Source organism: Physeter macrocephalus, chromosome 5, assembly GCF_002837175.3.
Source record: "Physeter macrocephalus isolate SW-GA chromosome 5, ASM283717v5, whole genome shotgun sequence".
NCBI lineage: Eukaryota > Metazoa > Chordata > Mammalia > Artiodactyla > Physeteridae > Physeter > Physeter macrocephalus.
The window spans coordinates 35,605,003-35,616,723 of record NC_041218.1 but is presented as its reverse complement, the minus strand read 5'-3'; the positions used below and the strand labels follow the sequence as shown (position 1 = coordinate 35,616,723).

At 42.2% G+C, this 11,721-nt stretch overlaps 1 protein-coding gene across 1 annotated transcript in view; it reads left to right on the top strand.

Moving 5' to 3' along the window:
* The first annotated feature begins 806 nt into the window (after positions 1 to 806).
* Positions 807 to 11,721, top strand: part of MDFIC (MyoD family inhibitor domain containing) — a 100,263-nt gene continuing 89,348 nt past the window's right edge. Inside the window, exons 1-2 of the mRNA XM_007130716.2 lie at positions 807 to 1,264; positions 1,535 to 1,723. Coding sequence (XP_007130778.1) covers positions 1,639 to 1,723 — 85 coding nt within the window. The 5' untranslated portion in view covers positions 807 to 1,264; positions 1,535 to 1,638. The remainder of the gene's footprint in view (positions 1,265 to 1,534; positions 1,724 to 11,721) is intronic.

Genomic DNA, 11,721 nt, shown 5'->3' with positions numbered 1-11,721 from the left:
CTAGAAGGAAGATGTATCCAATGTACATTTTCTCCAATTTTGAGAACATTACTGTCATTACTCTTGTCCTAGAAAGAGAATGAGTTTGTTCTAGCTTTCTACAAATTTTGCATTTCATTCACAATGAAATAAAGAGCAAACGTTATCTGAAATACTTTACATCTGCAAATTATTTTATACTTGTTATTCTTGGCTTATCAGATTAAATTGCAATCAGAACGTCTCCTTTATAAATGGAGAGTTGATCAGCTTTTTACTTCCGACCACAAGTTTATCTCACCATAGAAGTCCTCTGTGGAGGAGGCATTCTGCCTGTAATAGGCTGGGCCTGAGGCCCTGGGCCAGCGCATCCTCAAGGGTGTCACCCTTGCCTGCCTGGACACCTGCAGGGTCTTCATGCCACTGCAAAAGGTTTTTCCTTATCCGGGATCCTGTTTGACCAATACAAAGAAAGAAAGAAAGAACTGAAAAACAGAATAAAGGTTACTTTAGAGTCAGAGATGAAGAGATTAAACACTCAGCTAGGAGTCAAGGTTTCAAAACCACCCTTACTGTATTCCACCAGGAAAGTCTGATACTTTTTTCGTTTTGCATTGTTCACCCTAAAGGCTTCTACTTTCCTCAGGGCATCCCCAGAATGTCAGTGGGTCTGAGGGAGGTCTGGGAAGAGGAGTAGGGAGAGGGGATGTGGTGACTCTCTGGGTGGGGGGCACTCTGGGGCAACCAGGGAAGAGCCTGCTCCCTCCTTTTTCCTCCCCGCGGCGTCCCCCCTGCCCCCCATCCTCCCCAGCGCCAGCCCTGCAGGGCTTTGGCCTCCTGACCCAGACAGAGCCGGGCGCTAGGGAGCCTGTGGCCGAGCCCGGGTCGCGCCGCCCCCAGCCTCGGGGCCGAGAGCCAAGAGTTCGAGGCCTCCCCGATCCGGATATGATGAAAAGGAGCCACAGAGGGAGAAGTGTTTCTGGAGTATAGGCGCGCTGCAAGGGGGAAAGAGAGGCAGAGGGGAAAGAGTCCCCCTCGGAGGGGAGCCAGCGGGGCTGAGCTGGCTGGAAAGAGGAGGCGGAGAGCGCCGGGCGAGAGGAACGGCGGCTGCCGCCGTTGCCGCCACTGCGGTGTGCGCTGAGCGGCAGGGAGGAGGGGAGGGACACCCAGGGGTGGCCGCCGTCGGGCCAGTGCGACCCACGGCCCCTGCCGGAGCCTCGCTAACTTTCCGAGGCGGAAGAGGAGGAGGAGGAAGGGGCTTTGAGTGAGTTGGGGGGATGCCGAGGTAGGTGGCGGTCCCCCGGGCGGGAGGAGGATGGGTTCTGATCCCAAATCTGATCTCCCTTCCAGCCTCTCCCCCTTGGGTACCCCCGCCCCCCCTCGACCCCCTAGGACTCACTGCTGTCAACTTGCTGGGTAACAGTTTTCCTCCCGGGTTTCAAGTGAAAACTTCCCCGGGGTGGGGTTTGGGGGAGGGAAGCAGAGGGGGAGGGAATGTCCTGCAGGGGTGGTGTGCTCTTCTCTCAAAACACTTTTTTTTTTTAATCCCCGCCAGAAGCGGTCAGTTGTCTGCACCCAACATCTCCGAGCCCTTAGTGCGTCCGCCCCGCAGGGCGGCGAGCTAGGCGGAGGCGCGGCGAGGGCTCCGTGAAGCGGCCCATGTCCGGCGCGGGTGAAGCCCCCGCTCCCGGGCCCCAGCTCGGGGCCGAGGCGGGCGGTGGCCGGCTGGGCGCCGCGGCCCAGGGTGAGTGTCGCTTGAAAGTTCCTTTGTCATTGTTGCATTTTAAAATGTGTTCGCACATTTACTGCTTGGGGTCTGTGTGTGGGGAATTGGTGCGAGGACCGAGCCAACCTCGTCCTTGTGAACTTTTTCATAGTTAGCATTACTCAAGCAAGTTCTCCAGCATTGCAGCCCTAGATCAACAACCGGATTAGAGGGCGGGATCCGTTGGTGCCTCCACTCCCCGCTTCCTTTGGCTGCGGAGAAACAGGATGACAGGATCGCTTCTTTCTTAAGCATATGCATTTCAGGGCCTAAGACCCGACAGTGTGGGCTCTGAAGCACTTCCTCACTACTTCTCTTCAGTTCTGTGCCTTCATCAGATCAAGGACTGCAGCTGCTTTCTGAACAAGCCTGCACTCTCCCGTCATCTCTCTGTTTCTTGTGGGCTCGTCTGCAACTCTGATAATCCAGGTTTCTGTGACCAATTGCTTTGGGATGGCTCATGCATACGTTTTCAATAACTGTTTTTGTTTTGAAATACACAGGCTTCAAAAGAAATGCTTTTCAAGAATGAATTAGCTCTTTGTGTTCTTCCAAAGTGTAAACACATTCAGCCTGTAAAGAAAATACTTCTGTTTCTGGGAAAATTCCACAATAAGCTTATTAACAAGTCAAACAGTATCTTCTTTCTCTTGAAGGTAACATACTTCAGGTTTTCATTGGTGACAGAGAGCAAGGATCTTAATCTCCTGATGTATTTTCCTCTTAGGGTGGTTCTGATTTAAAGAGTTCTGACACTGATACAAACTAAATAATTTTCCAGGGCTCCAAAACCTATTTTACGTTCTCTCTTGATTTTAAGCCTATCTGATACACGCCCCCCCGCCCCCGCCCCCGCCCCCTTTAGCAATAATGTCATGAGCTTCTTGGGATTCTTTTTGTCAAGGCAGTAAAAAGTGGAAAAGAAGTGAATGTCGAACCCACAGTAGGTAAAAGCAGAAAACAGCCGTGGCTAAATTAAAATGTGGAAGTCAAGGGCTGTTAAATTGAATTATGTTTATCATTGTTTTTTTTTTTTTTTTGCTTCTAAACAGTGAGTCGTTTTTTCTAAACAGAGAAAATCAGAAAATCAGAAATAGAATGATAAACACGTTTTCCCAGAAGCAGCCCATGTTCCTCGCACTGTATTGCCAAGGCAATCATTTTCTTGTCATTAGGCGTGCCCTCAGTATCGACTCCTTGATGGGATGTTTAGGTTCACACTTGAGGTGTTCATCACTATTGTTAACAAATGCTTATGTCAAAAATCAACCTCAAACACACTAGAAAAACAATTGATTTAGAACTAGTGATATCTACAATGTCCAACTTTAATAATACACATTTTTTAAGTCAGTAGAAGTTGCAGTGATAATGCATTGTACAGATGTAACGCTGTAAGGTATCTCATGATCTGACTTTAAGAAGCCAGCATCTAGAATGGTCTGAAGGAGAATGTGGACTGCATACAACACATTATCAGTGTGGAAACTCTTGGGTTATATTTTACCTGAAAATTGACTTAACCTCAGCAACATTTTTTTTTTTAGTAGTTTAACTTTGACTCACCACATCCTCTAAGTAGGCATCAATTTAATTGTAAATGTAATATAAAGTTGAGTTTTAAAAAAAGAAAATCCTCAGAATCTTGTTAAAAGATTGTGTGTCAAACAAGCAGATTTCATAAGCTGAAAGAAAAAAAGTTTTGGAGCAAGTGGGTAGGGAGAAATCTTCAAGATGTAGCCGCCATGGTTAGGGTGGTTTTATTGGTAAAGACGTTAGTGAAGAACCTTTGCCCGCGAGCCACTCTCCTCTTAAGCTCTCGCTCGAGTTCTTTCATCCTCATCCTTCTGTCCTTGGGTTATTGATCATCTTTTCAGAATAATAGTTGAATAGTACTCTGGTAAGATAAGGCTGCTTAGTTAATAGAAACCTAATTTTAAAATTTTATATATTAAAATCAGTGAGAAAAATGGAATGTTCTATGAAAGTTAACAGAAAATGTCTTTTCATGAAGGGGGAGGATAAGATCAAGTCTTCCCCTCGAATAAAGTACAATATATATGTGTATTAATATGTATGTGCATATATATACATATTATATCACATAAAGACATATGAGATAATCTATACATATATTACTGTGTTGTGATGCACTATCTGTACTACTAACCAAAGGCATAGAAAGTTAAAGATGAAAGTAGTTTTAGGGGGTCTCTAGTCTGAACTCCCCATCAAATCTAGAAATTCTTTCTACATCCTTTCAGGTGGTTAGTTAGACACCTACAGTGTAGTGCATTCTCCTTATCAGCAGTCATAGTTATGAAAGTTTTTCGTATTGAGAGCATAGCTCTCTCTCTTTAGAGCTTCTCCCCTTTGGCTGTGATTCTGCAAGCACAATTCTATTGCTCTGAAAGCATTAAAAATCTTATTTGTGCATTCTGAAAATGGTTACAGATCAAGGACTTAAGCTCATATGCCCCAGGCTGTCAGAGGGAACCAGGATGGGTGTGGGAAGGTAGGGAGCAGTGGGGACTGTGGACTACTGTAGAGCTCAGGCCCAGGAGACGGTACTTCTCAGCTCCAGCTCATTGTTGCCATTTGGGTTAATATCTTACGGTATTTCAAGAGATACTGGAAATATGGAGTTTTATGTATCATTGCTCCCTTTTTAAAAGTTGGCAACTGATTAAATTCAATTTTTATCCAGGCCAAACAAAACAACCACACCTGCAGGCTGGAAGTGGCCTGTATGCAGCTGATTTGTGATCTCTATTATAGAAAATAGAAAGTAAACCTGTGATTTAAAACTATTTCCCTGTTTATGACGAACTTCTGAAAGATTGACTTGATTTGCCTTCTCAAGCAAAGTACGTGTATAAGTGTCTCGATAAGTGAAGGACAATTAGGGCCAAACTTATTTTTGTTTTAAGAGAGAATGGATCTTGTATATGGGGTTCACCTAATTCTCATTTTTTTCTTTTTTGGATCAAGCGTCTTAAAATTCATTGTGTTATCAACCCTGATAGGTATTTGCTTTTTTGTGCAAAAGTTATTAGAATCCATGTGGTTGAAAGAGCCTTTTAATTAAGTGCTTCCATATTTGTGACTTGTAACTAGAAGGATCTTTAGATATAACTTAGTCTAACTGGCTCACTTTCTAGAAGGGATGTCCAAAGACTTCAAGTGACTTGCCCAAGGCCTCATACACAGTAGAAATCAGGGTGTTTTGTGGTAAATGTGGTTGAAGTAGAGAATGAATACGGCTGTTTTCCTGTGGATGGATGAATTGAAGATAATCAGCTTTGGATACTGCAAATCGCTTGAGCCTGTTCCTGCCCCTGCAGCCCCCCTCCCTCCCCCATTGCATTTGCCAAGATTTAGACTGTTGGACTGTGTGCTGGAATATTCTTTAATGTGATAATGTGTGATTTAATGCACTCTTCTCTCTTGGGAGAGTCCTCTGAGACTATTAGGCGGACTTTTCATAGCAGGATGCAAAATGCCAGTAAAGTTAATTAAAAATAATTTAAAATAGAAGCTAGGGAGAAGATGTTCAAGTTGAAATTACACAAGAAGAGCTTTGACTTAGAAGCTTAGCTGATTTGTCAGGAATTTATAGTGGCTAATCAGGTTTCCTGTATGGGAAGCCTGTTTATTTCAATTATACCACGTATGCTCGTAATATCCATATTCTTCAACTTTTGTCACATCGTTTTATCCTTTTGATTAAGAATGGCATTTCTCAAAGTGTGTCATCTTTGGGCAGCTTCTATCCCCGGTCCTCAATTGGGGACGAGAGTGCCTTCCAGGAGACATTTGGCAACCTCTCCAGACATGTTTGGTGGTCGTAACAGGGGTGGGGGTGGCTGCTCTGGGGATGTAGTGGGTGGAGGCCAGGGATAACGCTAAACATCTGACAATGCACAGGACAGGGCAGCGCCTCGCAACAAAGAATTATCTGGCCCAGAATGTCGATGGTGTTGACATGCTATCCTAGTCTCTCAAGGCTACTGACATCTTTGGCTCCACTCCAGAGTTACAGAATCAGCATCTTGAGAGTAAGACTCAAGAATCTGCATTTTTAACAATCTCCAGGTGTTCTTTATCTCTAGTTGAGAATCGTTTTCTGTAGAAAGACATGCTATATATATATATATATATATATATATATATATATTTTTTTTTTTTTTTTTTTTTGGTAGAAAGCCTTAAAACAGTCTTGAGAAAAGTCCCCTTTTCAAATTCCAAACTTTAAATCATATCACTCCACGTGTACCGTCTCTTAGAGCTCACCAGCATTTTTATCCCATATCCCAATTAATAAAACTAGGCCTGAGTATTCATCCTCAAAAAAGTTTCCTGTCAAGATTATATGTACTATAGTACAAGTATATTGTGAATATTAGAAAAGAAATATATGAATAAAAATTTAAAAGGATGAGATAAAAATAAGTAAATAAATAGATCTTTTAATACTTCTGCCCACCTCAGTAGATATTTTGGTCCCACCACCCTACACTTCTCTCTGGAGATCCCAGCATTATGCAGTAATAAGGAAAGAAGTCCCTAATTTGCATGTGAGCTGTATTCACTTGTAAATTGGATTTTTGGAATCTGGATTATCTTTTCTCATAGAAACAGAATGATAAGTTATGTTTACCTCCATAATCTCAAAAGATTGTTGAAAATTTTATTAAATTTTATATATTTACAATGATAAATTGTAGAGAACATACTCTTATGATTCTGGCAACCACATACAAATAACCATGAACAAAATTGAGTGAAACATTTTGAATACAGATGCTTGAGAAAGAACAGGCTTAATTGGAAAACTATAAGGAAACTTGTCTAGATTTGGAAGAGGATTTGGGGCCATTTTCAAGCACCTTGGACTTTATATTCCCAATTCTTTTTATGCCTAAAGGAACTAATGTTCATTTTACAAGTTTAGTTAGAGAAGTGCAAGCCTTATCAGCTAGGCATAGTCATTTTCCTTCTGCTAAGTAAAAGAATCAAATGCGTAAGAGGAGGATGTAACTGGGAAAAAACTTGGGAAAATATGCTTCAGTTTCATCTCTACCATAGCCTTTTTGTTTGTCTTCACATCGTTTATTTCTGCCTTAGGTGCTCTGTGAATGTTCCATCATATCTATCTATCTATCTATAGATAGATAGATATGATGCTATATGACAGATACAGAGAGAAATAGATTGATGAATGAAATCTGGGACTTGCAGGGTGATGGGAGAAATAAATAAGTTTACACATACCTATAATATAAGGTAGATGGAAAGGTTGTAACAGAGGCACAAAGAAAATGATGGCAGAACATGGGAGGGAGAAAGCATCTCTGGCTGGGGCATTTGGAAAAACCTCAAAGAAAACTTTTGATTTGAGTTGGACTAAGAAGCATAGTCAAACTCGCCTTTGTGGACATGGATGTGAAAAGCAAGACTTGGAAGGGACTGTTACCGAATGTGGAGGACTTCACTAAGACCAGTGTGTGAGCTGTATTAAGGAGCTGAGAAAAAGGTAAAGTTGTAAAGATAAGCTAAAGTAATTTTGAGGAGGGCCCTGATTTTCCTGCTGAGGAATTTGTATATCCTTTCCGTAGGCAATAGAGCCATTGAAAGTTCTTGATAAGGGTAAGGATAGGACCAAATTGATGGGGGGGTTTTTGGTTTCTTTTTTGCGGTACGCGGGCCTCTCACTGTTGTGGCCTCTCCCGTTGTGGAGCACAGGCTCCGGACGCACAGGCTCAGCGGCCATGGCTCACGGGCCCAGCCGCTCCGCGGCATGTGGGATCCTCCCGGACCGGGGCACGAACCCGTGTCCCCTGCATCTGCAGGCGGACTCTCAACCACTGCGCCACCAGGGAAGCTCCAAATTGGTGTTTTTAGGGAAATAAATCTGGTGGCAGTTCAAAGGATGATTTTGGAGGGAGAGGCAAGAGTGAAGGCAGTGATTTTCCAGGAGGCTATTATAATAGCCTGGCCAAAGATAAGAGGACCTAGGGCAGTACCAGTGGGAGTGGAATTGAGAATATGGATTTAAGAACGATAGCAAAAGTAGGATAGAGCTCTATCTTGCTGTGAGAAATTGTTCAGGGCATTGATTTTTACTTACTCATTTTTGAATCTCCTAAAGCCAGGCGCAGTGTCCAAATTTTGTTCAATGGAATTGATGTGGTTGGGCAAAATATTTAATATGGGAGAAGGTGGAAAGGTAGAAATTTAAGGTAATCTACAGGTTTGCTTTTTAACCTGAGTGGAAACATGGGAGGAGCTGTTGAGTCTTCTTTTGATCATGTTGGTTCCATGGAGCTTACCCTTAAGCCAGGATAGCCAGTAGGCCACTGAAAAAGAGAATTTGTTACTCGGAGAGTGGTGAGGGTCAGGCGCACAGACTAAGAGTTCACCACCAAGTAGCTGATGGATGGGCACAAGAGTGAGAGAGAGAGGACTGAAGACAGATTTGGAAGAATGGCTGCCCTTTTGGGAGGAGAAGGAAAAGAATACAGAAAGAGAGTCCATAAGGATTGGTCACAGAAGTGTTAGGTGTTTAGAGGTCATGGAAGATGAGAAGAGTTCTGGTTTGTTAAGGAAGAAGCAGGGGGTATAGAAGGCTCCTTTTGGATGGGCGGATTTTGAGCATGTCCACCACACACTAACGGAAGGAAAGCCAGGGGATAGAGAGAGAAAAGATGAAAGAGCATAGGGTGGAGCCGTGCTGCAGTGGGTGTTTGTAATTGAAAGAGTAAAATTGTAGGAAGGAAGGAGATGATGAGATCAGTCTTAGGAAAGTTGGGAATGTTCCCCTTTGAGATGGGGATGGGAGAAAAGGATGAGTGATCATCTAGAGAAAATTTCATGTGAGAAAGAGATTATTGAAGGCCTAGATGTTCTCAGCAAAATAGAAGTAACATTTGCTGAGAGCAAGGGGGGGTGTTAGGATGAGTCAAGAAATTTGAGATGTGTAGAAAAGATTGAGAAGAATGAAGAATTCAAGAGGGAGTCAATCTGGGGCAAACAAAAGGACTGCTCAGTAACACTGAGGGCTTAACAAAGAATGAACGGCATGAATTTTTAGTGGACACGGTCAGCATGGTTGATTGCCTTTCTCAGCAAGAAGCATTCAGGACGTTGGGAATAGAAGCAGATAGAATGGATTTTTGGAATTAGCGCAGGGTTGGAAGTTGGCAGAATGGAAGCAGCAGAGGGGCTGGGGCAAGGGAGGATTAAGCATGTGTGGGAAGAGTGTCTTTGTACCAACTGATCGTGTGTTCCAGGCTGTATGCGGAGCTGGAGAGACCAGCAGTGCAATTGGAAGGCTATGATTTCTGGCCAGCAAGAATCATGCCTGTTGGCCTTGTTTGGTCAGTTCACATACAAGGATTTAATATACATAACTGAGTGATCTTTACAGGGCTGCTGGGGAAGCTGTGGAATTTTTGGGTGTGTAAGAGCCTTTCCTGTTTCTTTGAACCTCATTTCCTGGATCTTGGTGAGGTGATTTCATGGAAAGTTCTAATAAAAGTGTGCAATTATTTTACTAGCATTATATTTTTATAAAAAAAGATTTTGGGGTAAAGGAAACACATAAATTGTCACAGTCTAAAGTTAGGCCATTTGCAAATGGAAAATTAGTTAGAACAACAACAAACAGAGGAGGGAAACAATTCAACCAAATTGTTTTTCTGAGTCAATGTAATTATTCTACTGTATAAAGGCATGGGATGTGATTTTTATGTTTCTATTCCGAAAAATCTTTACTCAATTTTTATTAAGGGGGGATTGATTCTGCACTGGCTAGAGTCTAGATGTTTGGATAGTTGAACTTTGGTGATTCATTGGAGCAGATAAAAGATGCTGCAGCCCTTCCTGCTATCTTAATCAGTCCTGGGTTTTAGATGATTTTCTCTCTTTGTCTTTACCTTTTTTTCTCTGTGTCTCTCTTTTTCCCCCTCTTCTCCCTCTTGCCATTAACACTCTACTGAAGTTACCTAAACTTTTCATATTTTCTTTTGACATTAGCATACGCATCCTGAAGGAGGTAAGATTTTTTACTGTAAGTTTTTGAAACTGAGTTGTATTTTATAGGTTCTTTCTAATCGCTTAGAGTTCACTAAGCAGGAACTATGAAGAGTTATTTTAACATTAATTTCGTTTGTGGTTTCTACTTGCAGTCTATTTCTGTTTTCAGATTCACACCCACATGATCTGAAGTAAGATGATTCACATGCATGTGCTTTTATGCCCGATTTTTAAGTAGTTTCAGGAATAAAGTCTGAAATACATTTTCATGCTAGCACATATATTTTATCAAATATATCTACATATTTGAATAGGAAACCCTGTCAACAAATATTTCTTGTGTGCCTCCTATGTAGAAAATCCTGTGACGATTGAAAATGTGTAACACATAGTTCTGCCCAGAAGGAATTTGTAAACTAGGTGAGAGAGAGGATGATGTTTACATGTGTGCCAAATTAAACTGTAATCCCTTGTCTAAATATCAGTTCAAGATTACAACGAGTACCATGTGACAGATGAGTTTATGGGCAGTTGCCAGTTTACTGGTACAGTTCTGGCTTCTGGAGGTTGAAAGCAAATCTCAGAATAACGAGTCAGTTTTGTCTGGGTTGGGCTGTGAGTGACCCCAGCTGAAGAAGGCACTGTTTGTAGGTCTTCTTGGTTTGGATTATGCAGAGTTGAGCACCAAAAATAAGGCACCTTGTGGTTGAGCAGGTGACAGGCCCTCTGAAGGCAGGTGGCAGAGGGCAAGGGAACAAGCTTCCTCTCCTCACTTTCTCTACTCCAAGAAATGGTCCTCCTACTCTTTTTCATAGGGGATCAGTCTTTAATCTTCTGGGTCTCTATGAATATAGACCTATCCTGTTCTTATTTTTTCCATCACATCATCCAAGCAACATGCAGGATTTTAGGAAAATTTTCTGAGGGGTTTTACTCTTTATTTCTTACTGAGATACAAGGTGAAATTATGGAGCATGGGAAAGGTGTAGGAGTTTACAACCTTAAAATGTGTACAATGTTAAAATAACTATCAGTTTTTCAGCCATATGCAAAATGAATTTAATTCTTACTGAGCCAAGGAGTAGCATGTTCAATCTTTGTGTTAGAAAAATATTTCTGGTTGGAGCAGAAAAAGATGGGAGGCCCTGGTAGTGGGTATGGGCGAGAAAGTATAGATTTAAGAGAAATTGGGATGCTGTAACTAGCCGGATCTGGTAATTGATTGTCGGGGCAGGGGAAATAAGGGGAAAATAGAGAGCTAAAAGTGATTCCGTGAATACCATCGACCAAAATACAGACTACGGTTGGCGAAATAGGCGGGGACTGAAGAGAAGTGTTGATGAATTTGGGGAAATGTTAACTTTGAATTTGCTAAAGATATAGTCGTGTAGAGTTGAAACTCCAAATCTACAGGTCAGGGCAGGAATCAGGGTGAAGGTAATGGATCTACAAGTTATCCTCCTGGAGGTGACTGAAACTGTGGAAGTTAATGAGATTGCAGAGGTTGTAAAGCCAAAATGGGTTGGTGGTCTTAAAGGAGAATTTAAAGTAGTCAGTGCCCCAAAGAGATGGTCCAGAAGGTCAGAGGCTGTGTTGGTGAATTAAATGAGAGGCTCCTGGTTTTGTCCTTTAGGAGAATTACCAGAGAGGAAGCATCCCCTGACTTCTAATTCATATCCGTCATTCTGAAGTCCAAGAAATCAATTTCAATATACTGCAAATTCTCTTATTATCTTATTTGTGGCTTCACCACTATTTGAAATGCTCTTCTCCATCCTCTCTCATTTATTTCAAGATCAGGCTCAAATCATAGCTTTGAAATGCCTTTACAAAGTAAACAACTTCCTTTGGTTCACTTTTGACTTCCAATGGCCTTCCTTCTTGTAATAGTGCCAAACAAGGGTTTATTCCTTAACCAGAGAGCTTGCGGCAGAAAGTGT